Below are 17,302 nucleotides of genomic sequence, written 5' to 3' on the forward strand. Positions count from 1 at the left end.
AGTCTAGGGCTCTTTTAATGTCCTCCTGAGAGGAAACTTAAGAAAAATGGGGGTGGGAAAACAAGATTCTTAACACATAAAGGACAAAGTCAGGAGCAACTGGTGTATCTGTAGAAGGCAAAACAAACAAACAAACAAAACCCCTTTATGATGATTGAGAGAATGGGCTCAGTGGATAAGGACAGTAAGAGAATTTTGGATAAAAAATTTTAAGTACTGTTCTTTATTGTACTGCTGGAACAAGTAAAACACCAGCTATCTACTATGAATTAGCACAAACCTAGTGGTCCAGGGCACCAAACTTCAGCAATCCAGAGATCCTGTGACAAGGAGCCTTTATAGTCTCCCACCAGTCTGATTATAGGTTCTCTGTGGGCTGGCCCATGAACACGAAGGGGTTTGAACAGCAGGCCCTGTGAGGATGAGGCACCCCCTCGATGGAGACATGGAAACGGATGCAGAAGAAAGGGAAAGACTACTATCTGGTTCTCACTATTTCCTGCTCAGGACTCCTATACCTACCAAACTATGGCTGGCAGCTATATGAGAACAGAAATTCCTGCATACTTCTTACCTTGAAGAATCTTGCTTTAGTAATTTAAAATAAAAGCAAATGTTAAAACTTTCATTTGGTTTTTAGTTTCACTGGTAAATTGGAAATTGTAAAGTTTAGTTAAAATAATTTGTACATTTTTTGTTCCAGGATGGTACTATAGTAAATTTTACATGCAGATCCTCCTGAGTAAGCTAAATTATGGCCCCATCCACATAAGATGAGTACTATGAAAATGGAAATAATTTCAGAGGAAATTCTGACTTCCTGGGTACCACAAAGAATAAACTCAATCAGATATCAAGAAAGAAGACAACTCCTCCTTAAAATACTATGAGCTAAGAAAAAACGGGAGGGGACATTTGTATGCTAGTAGAAATGTTAATTTCCTTTTCTCTGTGTGTGGCTCATACCTAACTGTCAATCAGTAAGAATGTGGATTACCCAAATCAATTCTACTGTCTCCAGAGTAGTCTGGTAGCTGGGTGTTTTAGAGGAATTTGAAAAACAGAAGTAAACTCCCTTCTCTTTAGGGCAAAACCATTTTCCTCCAGAACAAAGTGAATCGCACAAGGACAGGACTTTCAGACATGAAGTGCTCCACAGATGGGTTCCCTACTTCATCAACAACAGCAATAGAACCAAAAGTGACTTCCAGACCAGAGGTCAAGAAAAAATCTTTCTCCCATGTGTAATGAGAAAGGGTTAATGTTCTGAGTATAAGGTAACTTCTTAGAGTGAGAGGTCTAGAAATGTCATTTTAAAACATTTCTAATTGTAAGTCTGTGCTAACACCCTGGCATACAATCTGTCAAAGTCACACCTGGATTTGTGGCTGCTTGAATTAATTATCAACTTTTCAGTGTGTTGGTGCTAACATATGGCATTTAATTACTGCCTCCAAATCTGAGAGTGGCTCCACTTTGAATTTCAAAATTATTTTTCCATTTTCTAGAAAATCAGAAAGTGACCGGATAAAAATACTTAGTGATTTTTACTTTTAATGGTGGCTTTGAAGGTTTTCGCCTTCCCATGAAAACAGTTATTAAGACTCTGGTTAGCTCTGAACTTGATAAAAGAATACAGAGGTTTTAGGGGTCTTGAGAAAGAGACAGGTCTTAATTAGCATTTCTGGAGTCTAGGAGTTAAGGTCCTTCAACAAGTATGGTTAGAAAGTTAAGACAGGATGTAGTCTATGTTCTTTCTAAACAGTATCTTCCTTGTCAGCAAGAAGCATGTCCAACGGTTAATGCTGACTCTAGCCAATGAGACCCAAACATGGCATAGGAAAGCACAAGCTTTTGTTATCACTCACTAGAAGACTAACTTTAGTAATTGCTTTTAAGTCTTGCACAGCTGGCATCTACTTCATAGTAAGAGGACTGAAGGTTGATTGAAGACTGACAGCTGGATGCTACAGAAAACTCTATGATACATAGAATGGAAGAAAGTAACTATGCTAGTTAATACAAGTACTTATACTCATACCTTCTCAAACACACTCTTTATACTATCATTCAATCTTCTGCAGTGGAAAACAACAAGAAAGTTGAAATCTGTTGATGTCTGAGTATTTTAAAGTGTTCTTATTAAATGTCCGATCAACTATTACTTATCTAGAGTAGTATTTTTTATTTTTCCCTTTGCACATCTGGTACAGTAGCCCAGAAAATAAAATGCTGCCGAGTGGAATGAATGTTATAGAGGATTCAGATTAAATTATAGCGATTTGAAAGGTGGATTAAAGGAAACCATAGAGGTTTAGGAATCCCACTCAGTTAAGATTCAACAGTGCAGGGCTGGTGTACAAGCATCTAACATTTCTGAGCTCACCAGAGAGTCCCTGTATCAGACTAGAGATGGCTAGGGATTCCAAGGCTGACTATTTTGCTGGAATTCAGTTATCCATAACTAACTGATCCACGATTAGCAGTCCTTGCTCAGAAAATACAAAATTTCAGAATCTGAGCACACAGATAATGAAGACAGCAACTGTCTAGCTGTGATGAGTCCTTTGTGCTATACATAAATGTCAGCAAACTCAATAAAAGTGCAATTAGAGCTTGTTATACTTCTTTCAAGCTATTCAGAGCGTCTGAACCAAAGAAATCTTTGTGTTCTTTATGCTTCTGAAACTATGCTTACCTGTCAAAAATGCCACGAGGAATCAGAAAGGATTGTGCTACTTATAATCTGAGCTAGAAAAGTATACATTTCTTCTTATTCCTAAGTTAGGTCCAAAGGGAACTATGCAAGCTCTTCATATCTATGCAAGACAAAGTTCCATTTGAGCTCCCATAATAGCGTTTTTGAAATGTAATTGTAAGTTTCTTCCCATGTTTTGACTTTTCTAATCAGAAATCAAAAAAATGAAGGCCAAAGGAGAACTCATGTCACAAGCAGGTTTGAGGATCCTCCATCCATGTCTGAGCTTATACTGTAGCGTGAGCAGCCTAGGTGTGCCAGGCTGTGACGCTAATTTAGTATTAACATAACACAGCAAAATGAGTATTTCTGGTGTGGCAGGTACTATGTTAAGTCTTTTATGGACTATGGGGGTTTGTTTGATAAATGTTCCCATAGACATATGCATCTGAACACTGGTGCTTTTTGGGAAGTTGTAGGACATGGAGCCTTCCTGGAGGAAGTAAGTTATTGGAGGTGAGCTATGAGAGAGCTTACGTGTGCTTGAGAGGTTGAGAAGTGATCTCTTAGCTCCCTGCTCTGGCCTCCTACCATCATGTCTTCCCTAACCGTATGAAACTATAAGCCCAAATAAGTTGCTTTTAGTCATGGAATTATTTTCAGAGCAACAGAAAAGCTTGTATCAGAGAGTAGGGTTGTTTCTGCGAAACACTTGACCATGTTGTTTTTTTGAGGAATGTGAAAGACTTTGGAACTTTGGACTAGACAAGTAGTTAAATGTTGTAAGCAGAACTTAATGACATATTCTAGTGGGAGTGTGAAACCAGAAACTCTGAGAGTAGTGAAGGTCTGGCTCACAAGGTTTCTTTCATAGGGGAATAAGGAGTTTACTAGCAACGGAGCTACAAACCATTTCTATATTTTGGGAAAGAATATAACTGTTTTCTGTCTATGTTCTGAGAATTAATGTGAGGCTAAATTAAAAAGAAATGAATTGCTGGGTTCAGCGCCAAGAAGGCAGAAGCAGATGTATCTCTGTGAGTTCAAGGCCAGCCTGGTCTACATAGTGAGTTTGAGGCCCTTCAGGGCTGCATAGAGAGATCTTGTTTCCATAATAAATAAAATAAAAATGTAGTAGCCCAATTTCTTTAGTACAATAAATTTCAAATCAGCATCATGTTGAATCTTTGGCATGATTATTACTAATAACTCTTATGCAGGTCTATAATGAAAAAGAGTAAATAGGGACGAAATTTAAAATGTATAGGTGGAATAGAAATAGAACACTGGGAAGCATAATATTTCTGCTAAAGCACGTGCTTAAGGAGAGAGTAGGGCCATGAAGGGAAGGCCTCCTGCTTTGCACTGGAACAATAGGAAGGGTGCTCTCAAGAAAAGACTCTATCCAGCTAAGACTCCAACTTAAGAAAGAAGAAAGCTTAAGGGGCTGCTCGCTCATAGAAAGCAATTGCTTCAACACAGAAAAGCTGCTGCTAATTCAGTCAAATGGTACAAGATGTTCATCTCAAGATGGCAGTTAACTTGGCAGTTAATCCAGATGGCACTGTCGTTGAAAGCATGAAAAATTCTGGAGTGAGGGGGTCATGTATTCTTCTCCATAATTTTAGAGAGAAACTGAAGCCAAGCAACATGTGGCAATGCTGGAGTCCCTTTGAGAAGACCCTGCCAGACCATTACATGAAGTTGTGAAAGTGAAGCCTGGTTCCAGTGAAGATTACAAGATGTTGGAGATGTCAGAATTGGAAGACATCTGCCATAGAGAGCTGAATACAAGGGATAGAACCAGCTCAAAAAAGAGATGTGTGTTATATCCTACATCAAAGCTATAGGACTGAGACATCTAATCCCTTTCAAACTAAAGCCCTAGATACTGGACGCAGAGACATAGGTGCCAGTAGTTTCCCTGTTGGGTTTTACTTTTGCTTTGATTTAATATTTCTTTACTATGTCCCATTTATCCCTTCTGGAGTTTTCTAAGTTTATGCTGGAGGTATGTAATTTAATTTTTGGTTTTATAGGGGTCATAGTTAAGAGACTGCCTTGAGTCTCAAAACAGACTTTCAATTTCTAAACAGTGTTGAGACTTTAAATACTATGGGGACTTCTGAAGTTGTACTAAATGCATTTTGCATCATGAAAGGCCACTAACTTTTGAGGGCCAGTGAATGGAGTGTGATGATGTGTGTAAGAAATGTCCCCCCCCCCCATAGGCTCATTCATTTGAATACTTAGTTGCAGCTATGGCTTACTTACCTGCTATCCTATACAGCCTCCTCAAAAGGGGTATTTTAAGGACTTTTATTTTTTTATTGTAGTAATAAGGATACCCAAAACCTCCTTGACTTTTGAGGTCATGAAAAATTTAGGGCACATAGTTTAGTTTGCAGTAGTTTTAGACTTAGACCAAACATTGTGTTCAGAGTTGACACTGGAGAATAAAAGCAGCAAAACACTGAGAACTCTTGGCAGCAATGGGTTTGTAATCTATCTGGTTGTACACATGAACAGTAGACAATATAAAGAAGAATATATACCATATTTCAATACTCAAGCATTTCAGGCCCTATGTGCTCAATTTAACTATCTGAATTGTGTATTTATAAATACAACATAAAGCTTTCCACAGACTTTCACTCCAGGACTTTTGCTCTGATATAATTTAGAGAAGTATGGAGCCAAAGGATAGAGAGAACATCTCACGGTGGCTAGAAACTCCAAGAAGACATACACTGACAGGGTTTATTCCACACGATTCTTCTCTTCTGTTTGCCATGAAAGAGTAGCACAGTATATGAGAAGTCTGGGCTAGAAATGGCTAGCTTTTGATGATGGTACGCTCAGCAAAGAATGTTCCACATGCAGGGTATCCCTCTGGGAGGTAATAACTAACCCGTCAAGGAGTGTCCGTCATTTACAAAGACTGTGGCAAAAATCTTACTGAGAGTCTACAAGAAACAAAAATCTAACCTATTTAAGGTAGTTACCCCTATCCCTATTTTATGAATGAGAAGATGCAAAGTTCCATGTTAGTAACTATAATTAGGCATTAAGTTAGTGAAATGGATAAAGTTCCATGTCAGGGACATAGTCTCTTTACTTTTTCATATTCACTGCTGCATACCATCCTGTAGACAACTGTCCTGGCACATAGTAAATGATAAATGTGTAACTAATGAAGGAGGGAAAGAAGGAAGGGAGGGAGGGAGAAAGGAAGCAAGCAAGCAATTTAATTATGGCATCACAACAAAGCAGTGGCAGATTTTTAGAAATTTCTTGTTAGAAATAGCATATTTATGATAAAATAATATAGCAAAGGGGAATCAGCACGGAGGGAAGTGCAGGGCTGAGAAGATAGGAGCAAAGCACCAGAACTTGCTCAGGGGGATGGGATAAGCAGCAGACAGTGTGCTCGCTCTGACAAACTACTGTTGGCAGCCCTTGTGGCAACTTGGGAGTTTTCTTCAAAACTTTACAGTTCATGAAGAAGCCAAAAAATGGAATAAATACAATCGTCAAAAAAAAGCAAACAACCAAAAACCAAAACAAAAAAACCCTTGTGGAGAGATGTAGAACCCAATCATAATTTACATGTGCAGATATATAGATCTCTAAACGCACGGCTTCTGCCCTGATTACTAATTAATGAGGTGCAGAACTGCCTGCTGGTAGGGAAGAGTGCTGGTTATGTCAGTCTCGTGGGACAGAGGAGCTCTGTGGTCCACGAGGGTAGATGATTCTTTAATATCATTTCAGTAAATTAAAGAACAAAATGGAGACAGGAGGCTTGTAGAGATAGAAGTAAAAACTTGATAAAAAATGTGAACTATCAACCCTGAAGTGTCTTGAAGAGACAAATCTCAATTTTATTATAGACCTCATCAAATACATAATACTTTTGTGGCAACTGTATGCTCATTTAATCAGCAGACTGAATTCTGATGCGAATGTATTGGTAAAATTTAGAGAAAAATGTAGTAAGAGAGTTAAAAAGGATTAATGAGAGAGCAAAAAAGAGTGGCCTGTTTCTCAATGGATACTCATTTTCCACTCATGTTCTCCATTCGTAAGGTATCCCTGTGTTGTACTAGGATCAGATCAATATTAGCCAAATTCCACAACGTTATGACATAGGGCAAGCCTTAAACAGAGCTAATGGAAAACCACTCCTTGTCACAGTCTTCACAGTTGTTGTTGGTTATTTTTCCCTCCACAGATCAACGAGAGAGAAGAGTGGAGACATGTTTCACCAGATGTGCTAACCATAATGCCTGGAGTAGCAGCTGACCACCTTCCAGAGGGAAACAACAGCTAAAGCTGGCTCCTCCTCCCCACCTGACTTAATCGAAAGTAGCAGACATTAATATATTAGACAGTTGGTTGCCACCTACCGTTTGACTTTTCACTATCTGCAGGTTTCATCTGAATGGGATGATGCATCTAAAAATATAAAAGTGAGAAAGTAAAGACAGATTGAACAACTGTAAAACCATTCTAAGAAATGTGATACTATTCAAGTACTGCTATAATTACAAGGACACATAATTAATAACAAGGCTTCTAAAGAGTGATATTACCTTAGTTTGTTACCTAAGTTTTACATTCAGGAATCTAACCCTCAAGCCAGGAACTCTGTAATAGTACTTAAAAACTTGAACTTTGGTGTCAGGCTGGAGTATAACCTGGCTTTGGCATTCAATATAGCTTCTACCTCTGCATTATAGGTGGTTCTAGCTCTGCAATCACAGCTATGTAATCTGGGCTAGTGCAATTTCTCTATGTAGTCTCTTCATCTGTGAGATGGGGAGTCAGAGTGAAATGAGAGCACACATGTAAAGTGCTTAATGCATAAGCAGAGCCCAGGATGTGTTGATGAAGAATTTAGAAATATGAAATGAATATTTAGAATTATTAAACGGTAATAATCTTTGTCTACTAGCTACTCTGTTTGATTTCTGGGTTTATCTCAAGTCTCAATAAGAAATATTTGAAGGTATATCAGTGGCTTGATTTAGGTACCAACATACACACATAACACACACACACACACACACACACACACACACACTGCATAGTCACTGGGATATGTGGACCAACAGGAGCAAGGGCAGAAGAGAGACTTGAGCCTACTAATTCAGTTACTACATATGCGGGAATAGAGAAAACTTGTAACAAATGAAGCTGAGATCCTGAACAATGGAAGACCTGGATGCTCCATGGTTCGTTATACAAAGCTGATGACACTGCTGTGTATGATCCAGAGTTTACTCCAAGCACAGAATGTTACCACTATTTCCAATTAAAATAAATTCCTCAAACTACTTTCAAAGGTCCTCTTATTTGATATTTCACCATACCCCAAGGAACAGGGAAGCCACAGGGTGATGGAATCACTGGCTGTGCAAAAGCTTTTATTATAATGGGTCCACTCTTTGTGAACTTTTAATTTCCCCAGTGGACTTCCATTACTTGTAAGCCACAGCTCTGGGTTTTATCTAATTTAAGTAAAAGGGAATAGTACTTAGTTAGGGCACTTACATGATGGGACATTATTATCAGGTAGTGTGTGTGCACCAAATACCTGCCAGTGTCTTTAGAACACCAGAGGAAGAATACAGTGAGAAAGAACTGCCAAGGGATAAGACCCTAAGTAATTCAGAGCTGCCTGTATGTCCTCAAAGGCATGATGCTTCTATCTGTAGATTACAGGCCTCAAGATACAGCAACTACTAGTATTCCCACTCCATAATTCATATATTCAATTTGTGGAGCAGAGACTACTTGAGGGTGATATGGAATATTACTTTAACTAGGCAAAGATGTGTTACATTTGTTTATGGTGCATTTTTAAAAATTATATAAAGATGTATTACATTTGTTTCACCTTGTCTGCCTAAGGCACCTGATTGGTCTAATAAAAAACTGAATGACCATTACAAATAATGCTGCTATAAACATAATTGAACAAACGTCCTTGAAGTATAGTTGAGCATCCTTTGGGTATATGCCCAAGAGTGGTATTGCTGGGTCTTGCGTTAGGTTGATTCCCAATTTTCTGAGCAACCGCCATACTGATTTCCAGAGTGGGTTGTACAAGTTTGCATTTCCATCAGAAATGGAGGAATGTTCCCCTTACTCCACATTTTCTCCAACATAAGCTATTATTGCATTATTTGTAATAGCCAAAACTTGGAAACAACCTAGATATCCCTCACCCGAAGAATGGATAAAGAAAAGGTGGTATGTTTACACAATGGAGTACTATTCAGCGGTATAAAAACAATGGCATCTTGAAATCTGCATGCAAATGGATGAAACTAGAACAAACTATCCTGCGTGGTGTAACTCAGACCCAGAAATAGGAGCATGGTATGTCCCCACTCATAGGTGAATACTAGCAGTAAAGCAAAGGATAAGGAGCCTATAGTCCAAGACCGCAGAGAAGCTAAGTAACAAGAACCCTAAGAGAAACATACATAGATTCCCCCTGGGAAGGGGAAATAAGCAAGATCTCCTAAGAAAATTGGGAGTGTGGGGTTGGGGTGGGGGTGTGGAGGGAAGGTATTGGGGAGGAGGAGAAAAGGGGAGGGAGGAGGAAATCTAGAGGGAACAGGATGGTCGAGATGGAGGAAGGACAGAGATGAAGAACAAAAAAAGAGATATCTTGACTGAGGGAGCCATTATGGGGCTAGGAAGAAACCTGGCACTAGACAAGGACAACCTTAGCTAAGACCCTAAACAATAGTGGAGAGGGTGTCTGAACTGGCCCTTGCCCTGTAGTCAGATTGATGGCTATCTTAAATGTCATCACAGAATGTATATCCAACAACTGATGGAAGAGATGCAGAGAACCATAGCGAAGCACTGGGCTGAACTCCCAAAGCCCAGTTGAAGAGAGAGAGGAGTGAGAATATGAGCAAAGAGGTCAAGAACATGATAGAGACACCCACTGAAACAGCTGACCGGAGCTAATGGAAACTTTCCAACTTTGGCCTGACAGTGAGGGAACCAGCATAATATCAAACTAGGCCCTCTGAATGTGGGTGGTGGTTATATAGCTGGGTCAGACTGTGAGGCCACTGGCAGTGATACCAGGATTTATCCCTACTGCTTGTTCTAACGTTTTATAACCCATTCTCTGGAAGGGTACCTTGTTTAGCCTAGATATAGGGGGGGGGGTCTTTTTCCTGCCTCAAAGTAATGTGCTAGACTTTGTTGACTTCCCATGGGAAGCATTACCCTCTCTGAGGAGTGGCTAGGGGGTGAGTTGGAGGTTAGAGGGAGGAAGGTAGAGGGAGGAGGGGGAGGGAGTGGGAAATGGATTGGCATGTAAATGAGAAAAGTTAAAAAAGCAAAAAAAGTTGAACAACCAATAGCTAGGCAGTAGTGGGAAAGGTGGGGCTAGCAGGCAGAGAGAATAAGTAGGAGGAAGAATCTAGGAAAGACAGAATGTGTATGTGTGTGTGTGTGTGTGTGTGTGTGTGTGTGTGTGTGTGAGAGAGAGAGAGAGAGAGAGAGAGAGAGAGAGAGAGAGAGAGAGAGAGAGAGAGAGAGAGAGAGAGAGAGAGAGAGAGAGAGAGAGAGAGAGAGAGAGATATTGAATAAGGGAGGAAGAGAGGAGATGCCTGGGGTCAGCTGGCCAGCCAGGTAGGCAGCCACCAGCCAGCCACCAACCAGTCAGACACAGAGTAGGACATACAGAATGAAAGAAAGGTAAAATGCCAAGGCAAAATGTAGATCAAGAGAAACAGGTTAAATTAAGTTATAAGAGCTAGTGGGATAAGCATAAGACAAGGCTGAGAATTCCTAACCAATAATAAGTCCCTTTGTCATGATTTGGGAGCTGGTTAGTGGCCCAAATGAAAGCCTGTTATATGATAATATAACGTTTAGGAGTCCTAAATAGTCCTTAAAAAACACTACAGAAGCAAACTGTGTAAAGTTCTGATTTGACCAAGGTTGGAAAGAACAAGGTTTAAGGAAGATCAACAGTGTCTTTGAGCAGGTTATCCTTTGGTTTCATTTGTCCACCCATTTAGCCAGCATGGTCTTCTTGTGCCAGATCTAGGCTGAGGCCAGCTAGCTGTCAAAGGCCATAAGAGAGGGTTTCCCCCTCAGGGGCTGCATGATTGGAAAACAGTGCAAACTGCTAGCAGAGCAACATGCCAAATGCTGGAGGAGAGGCAACACAATTTCTAGGAACCAAGGGAGAAAGAAATTTTTATTTTGCCTGGAAAGGACAAAGATTCCTAGCAAACATGGCAACTAGTTCCAGTCCTGAGACTTGTTAGATTAAGAGAAGATGGCTTGTCAAACCTACAGATGGCCCATCAAAGACCCGATGGTAAGAACGAACCCATATCTGACACTGCTTGGGTGACTAAGAACCCAAGACAGATAGGATAGGAACCTAGGGAAAAACAAATACTACTGTTCTGCTAAAGGAACACAGCAATAAAAATGACTCCTGATGACATTCTGCCACACTCATGGATCATTGCCATCATCAGAGAAGCAAAGATAGAGAACCACAGTCTTTTTTTTATAATTTAATTCATTTTTTTTTTTTACAAAAAGAAAACAAACTACCTTTTTCATTTCACATACCAATACCAGTTCCCACTCCCTCCACCAATGCCCCCTCCCTAAATCCACTCCTCAGAGAGGGTAAGGCACATTGCTTTGGGAAAGGTTCAAGGCCTTCCCCACTATATCCAGGCTGAGCAAGGTATCCAATCCAAAGAGAATATGTTCCAAAAAAGTCAGTACAAGCAGTAGGGATAAATCCTGGTGCCGCTGCCAGTAGACCTGCAGTCTGCCCCAGCCATACAAGTGTCACCCACATCCATAGGGTCTACTTTGATCTTATGCTGAAGAAATACAGTCTTAAAATTTGCAGAGTAAGAGATCTTGGACCACTCAGTCCTAAATGGATGTCTGCATCCAATCCCTTCTCTCAGATCTCAGGAAACTATGTAGAAGACGATGACACAGGAAGAGTGGAAGAGTCAGAGGGAATGAAGAACACCACGGAAACATAGCAGGACCAACAAACATAGAAACTCAAAGAGACTACTGCAGCCCACATAGCCATAGGGGGTATCAGTGTGAGAGAAGTGAACACAGCCCCCATCTCTAACCTAGAAGCAATCTCCAATTGATGATCACTTGCAAATGAAAAATTTATGTCTCCAATGGAGTTTCAATAGGGATACAAACAAAATAACTCTTTCTCCCCTTTGATTGAAAATAGATTATTTTCCTCACATAATATGATTATGATCCCTCTGTTCTTCCCAGTTCCTTCTCCCCTCCCCTCCCATCTGGCTCTATTCTCTTTCTATCTCTCATTAGATAACAAACAGGCTCTAAGAGACTATAATAAAATAATACAGTAAGATAAACAAAAAGTAACACATTGGAATTGGACAAGACAAACAGAAGGAAAAGAGCCCAAGAGAAGGTACAAGAAACAGAAACCTACAAAAACATTAAATGAGAATATACAAAGTACATGGAGGGTAAAAAAAGAAGAAAAATATATAAATAAAATAAAATTTTTAAATTAAATAAAAATTTTTAAAAAAGAGAAAGAAAAGTGCTCACATGACACTGAGAGACAAGGAGCCTCCAAAGGGGCACATGGCCTGGCCGTCAGAGCAGTTTTCTTCCCCAGTGAGACTCCCTTGGAGGAAACTAAATTTTCATTTGCAAGTGATTCTTAACTGGAGATTGCTTCTGGGCTAGAGATGGCGGCTGTGTCCACCTCTCCCGTCAGCTCCAGCACTCTAACTGGAGCAGACCTGTGCAGGCTCTCTCTGTGCACTCATATGTGTACCTGTCATGTAGACTTAAAGGGCCTTGCTTCCTTGGTGCAGTCATCCCCTCTGGCTCTTACACTCTTTCTGTCTCCTCTTATTTGATGGACTCATCCCATTTAGGACTGAGTGTTCCAAGGTGCTCCATGCATTGTATACTATCTGGCTGTGGGTCTCGACATTTGTTCCCACAGCCTCCGGAGGAAGCTGCTATGAAGATGGCTGAGCAGGGTACTGATCTGTGAATATATTAGGATGTCATCAGCAGTCAGCTGGAGCCATTTTGTTGCTAGTGTTGTTTTGTCTGTTTGCTTTTTTTCTCACACCAGTAGTGTTTGGGATACAAACCACTCTTAAAGGTAGGACCCATGCCAAGCAGTAGATGACCAACACAAAAGTCTTTTTCAGAAGTTCTTTGTCTAATAATTTTTGCCAGGGCATTTTTTTAAACCTTACAGATCATATGAGTGTAGATTATGTCTTCTGGTTTTTGTGTTTTATGGGATTTTCATGTCCATGAACATGTGTGTCTCTGATTCTATATGTGTTTATTGTGCTTTTTTACCTCTTTTTTCTGTTCATTTTATCCTAATCCAATTTGTTTTTGTTTTTTCTTGTTTTTTTTTTTTTATTATTCTTTAGATGTCATTTGTTTTCTACAGAGAGATGGAAAGCATGCAGATATGGATGGGAAGGGAGATGAGGAGGAACTTGGAGGAATTAGAAACTGTAACCAGAATATTTTGCATGAAAAAGAAACTATATTCAATAAAAGAAACTGTAAACATAGTTCCTTTCCAAAGGGAGTTTATCATGCCAGGAAACCAGCAGCATAAAGTTGTGAGGGTGTTAGAGCAGTGTTCTCAACCTGTGGGTCTCGACCCCTTTGGAGGTCAAACAACCACCAGAAAACACAGATATTTACATTATAATTCATAACAATAACAAATTACAGTTATGAAATAGCAACAAAATAATTTTATGGCTGAGGGTCACCACAACATGAGGACCTGTATTAAGGGTGGAACATTAGGAAGGTTGAGAACCACTGTGTTAGAGGTTCTTGTAAGCTAATAAATTGATGGTTTGTCAAAGTGTATGGTCAGATGAAATCCACAGTTTAAAGATACAAAAGATAGAGGTAAGTGTATGTTTTATTGGAAATATAGATGAACTAAATGTGGCTCTTGCTCTCAAGAAGCCTGCTGTCGACCATGGTGGTTGATACACACATTTTATAAAAGGGAATGACAAATACCAGAAGAGGAGCAGGTGCTGTGAGCATCAGGTGTCAGTGCTATGGCCATCTAGACTGATCTGTGACACCAGAGGAGGAATCTGAGAGCCACACGAGCAGCATCATTCTACTATAAGGCTGCTCTCAATTGCAGTTATGAAGGGAACACCTGATTCACTAAGGACACACAGCTGGGATCAGAAATCAGATCACCCTACGCTGGGCGATGGTGGCGCACACCTTTAATCCCAGCACTCGGGAGGCAGAGGCAGGCGGATCTCTGTGAGTTCGAGATCAGCCTGGTCTACAAAGCTAGTTCCAGGACAGGCTCCAAAGCCACAGAGAAACCCTGTTTCGAAAAAACAAAAAAAAAAAACAAACAAAAAAAAAAAAAGAAATCAGATCACCCTGCTCTTAACACAGTGATGACTCTCAGGGACCGTACTGCTTCTCCACAGAATGTCTAATATGGGCCTTTAGTTAAGAGCTCCAGGCTTCACTCACCGGAGTCAGATAAACATGCATTTAGGTGAAAGTATTCTCCTTTTTCTCTAAACTCCCCAAACACTCGATCTCTGTAGGTTCATGACTGCTATTTCAGAGTAATAGCTTGTTCTTCATCTTCCCGTAGCTGCTCAGTATCTGACCTAAGATCATCCAGAAAGAATAGCAGCAGTAATAAAGCACCTACTGCCACTATATACTTGAACTCTGTTTTGTACTTTACTGGGCCCAGAGCGGGTAAAAACCTAGTTCACAGAAATCTTGGTTGTCAGACTAGTGTGAACACTGAGTGGGTGGTCACCTACTGCAGGTACATTCTGAAGATAATTAGTCATGTAAAGCACTGTAACCTTCGAGAAAGGTGTTCAATCAGTACTATATTAAGAATGGCTCATTATCATGAACACTGTTCATTTGAGTTACAAATTTCTGATCACATACAAGACGTAAATGTCAAAAAGGACAAAAGCAGCATGGAGGAGTCATTCTCATCATGTTACTTTACTTTCTCAAAACCTGATTCAATGAACTTTGAGAGGTTTCTTGAGTGGAACAGGGAGGTTACTACAAAAGAATGGGCATTCTAGTTTGTTTTAGATTATAATAAAGGGATTTCTTTTCAACAAAGGGGGTTTTAAAGATTTGATCTACAATTACCCTGAGACTATTTATTCTTCTATTTGTTTTTGCTTTTTCATATATTGTTAGATGAAGGAAATGAAAAGGAGAGCTGTCATGACGGAATATTGTAAAGGATACCGAGACAGATCCAGCAACAGTTTTCCAGAGTACAATATGTGCTGAGATAAGACATTATGGGATCTCAGAAATGCCCAATACAGACCAAGGAAAGACAAACTGTGGTGTCTTAGATGACTCAAGGTGTTCCTTCTTGAATAAATCCTTGCTGAGCCTGTGGCACAAAGATTGTGAGTTTGAAGTCTTCCTGGGCTACAGAATGGGTACAGGGCTAGCCTGAGAAACTGAGTAACACCATGTCTTAAAAGTCAAAGAAGAGAAGTGATATAAGTTAGTAGGGGAGCACTTACGTAACATACATGAGGCCTTTGGATTAATGCCTAGTACTATAAAAAGAGCTGCAGGAAGGATATCTCAAGGAAGAGAACACATATCCAAAGTTACAAAGCAAGTGAACACAGGACGTACTGCTATTATAGAATGATGTTATGACTTTCTAACCAAAGTAAGAGGAGTTCTTAAGAAGACCATTTACCAGAAAGCACAGTAAGACTAGAAGAGGTCTGTAATCATGAAAGACTTTGAAAGAAGTGATGCAAGACTACCCAACTGTGAACTAACACTGCCCTAGACACCAGGACTGGCAGTTAAAAGCCACATCCTCAGCACCTTTTCAAGAACCAAAGATGAAACCAATGGGATCAGCATGGCTGCTTCTTAACACTTCCCACCATGACGAGGGAACCTTATCTGCTGCCTAGGCTGGATGTGTCCCAAGGCTATATTTCCACACTGTGTATGGCACCTGGACATTCTACCCGATGACAACAGAGCAGGAAAGGCTCAGAAAACTTGGTAGTTTCCATTCCAGTGTCCAATGTCTCAGCAGTTGTAAGGGAATTCCAGAATTAGAACTGCGCCTGGTTCTGTGTGGCAAGTGAGTATATGATTGTTAAGATTTTTTTCCCCCTCAAAAAGTTTCCTTAGAGGTGTGTGCTAAATAAAGGCTATGTCTTCATGACCATATATAATAGGCCATGTCTGAAAAAAATATTCAGTGATTTGTCTGTACTGTCACAATCAGCTCTGATGAGCCTAGGAAGTTTTATAAATACCAGTGTCTCACATGTAGAGGGTAGTTTTCCTGCGTCATGAGGAATCATGAGCAATGAGTCACCTACTTGTGTACTGGTAGCTAACTGAAAAGCAAAACAAAGCAAAACAAACCACATATCCCTACTCTCTGTGGGGAGCATGTTTCCAGAGAACATGACAGGTGCCAGTTTTATACATATAGATCCTGCTCACAGGAGTGAAGCTGACTTAACATACTTCAGATGGCATATTTTAGGAGGAAAGTTTTCTGAATTTGTGTTATTGCCGATTTCTTTGACTGACAGGAATTTCCTTTTCATTCTTGCCCATAGTTACACATCAAGTTGCTAGCTAGTTTCTTGATCTCTAGTTAGCCTTACTTGTTTTGAAACAAACGGGACATAATGAAAAGGGAAAATTTAATAGCTGCCTCCCATCTTTACTGGGGGTAGGGTAGTTCTAATTATGGTCTTTATGTAAGGGCTGCTTAATTTCCATTAACCACTGGAATTATGTGTATAGTCAAGGCAGAACTATGCAGAGCAATATATATTACTGCATCACACTAAGCAATGCTCTGTGGAGCTGCTTAACTTTCAGTGAGGACGTATTTATAAATTATTATTTTTTCTACCCTAAAGTTATGACTGTGCACCATCTACAACAAGCAGCTTCTTCTGTGTGATGCTGCTATCTTGCATGTACTGTGAATGGTGCTGCAGTACACAGGATTCCTGTATAACTTCGATCCCTCCTCTTACTTGGTAAGTAGCATAGGGTATGCCTTCCTCTTTTCCATTCATATATACCCTAGAACTCATCTGTCCACTACTGGTGCTCAGAATGGCAAACAGTTGAAGAGAACAAATATGCTTCATTCCTGAAAGTGTTTCAGCTTCATCACAAAAGGAACCAGCTGTGGCTTATGAAAATGAAAATGAGGATAGAACTTTGGAACAAAGCCATTATTGAAGGTCTGTGAGGGCAACAGAGTACTGCACCTAGCCCAGAATCCAAGCACTATGCCACAGTGACAGGTACAAGGCTAGGCCACATCGCCAGCAATCATTAATCAGCCCCAGACTGGTTTCTCCTAACTTCTCCTCTCAGTCTAGTGATGCCTACAAGGAAGAATATGATTTACAACACGTCCCTGAGGGAAAGCAGGGGATGGCGAGAGGACAGCCTGGCTGCACACATGAGAACTCATGTTGAAACTTGTTTAATTCTAGC

General features: G+C 40.1%; 1 protein-coding gene and 1 long non-coding RNA gene across 20 annotated transcripts in view; one reads left to right on the top strand and one right to left on the bottom strand.

Moving 5' to 3' along the window:
- LOC126506798 (uncharacterized) overlaps positions 1-7,101 on the top strand; it is a 34,759-nt gene extending 27,658 nt beyond the window's left edge. For all 4 annotated transcript variants that reach the window (XR_007593341.1, XR_007593340.1, XR_007593338.1 and 1 more), the window contains one exon: positions 6,933-7,101. This is a non-coding gene — a long non-coding RNA (uncharacterized lncRNA). The remainder of the gene's footprint in view (positions 1-6,932) is intronic.
- Celf2 (CUGBP Elav-like family member 2) overlaps positions 1-17,302 on the bottom strand; it is a 520,719-nt gene that overhangs the window by 75,493 nt on the left and 427,924 nt on the right. For all 16 annotated transcript variants that reach the window (XM_050150619.1, XM_050150620.1, XM_050150614.1 and 13 more), the window contains one exon: positions 7,108-7,156. In XM_050150619.1, the coding sequence (XP_050006576.1) occupies positions 7,108-7,156 (49 nt within the window). The remainder of the gene's footprint in view (positions 1-7,107; positions 7,157-17,302) is intronic.

This window comes from Alexandromys fortis, unplaced genomic scaffold (assembly GCF_014885135.2).
Source record: "Alexandromys fortis isolate MF-2015 unplaced genomic scaffold, M_Fortis_MF-2015_v1.1 scaffold_69, whole genome shotgun sequence".
Classification (NCBI taxonomy): Eukaryota; Metazoa; Chordata; class Mammalia; order Rodentia; family Cricetidae; genus Alexandromys; species Alexandromys fortis.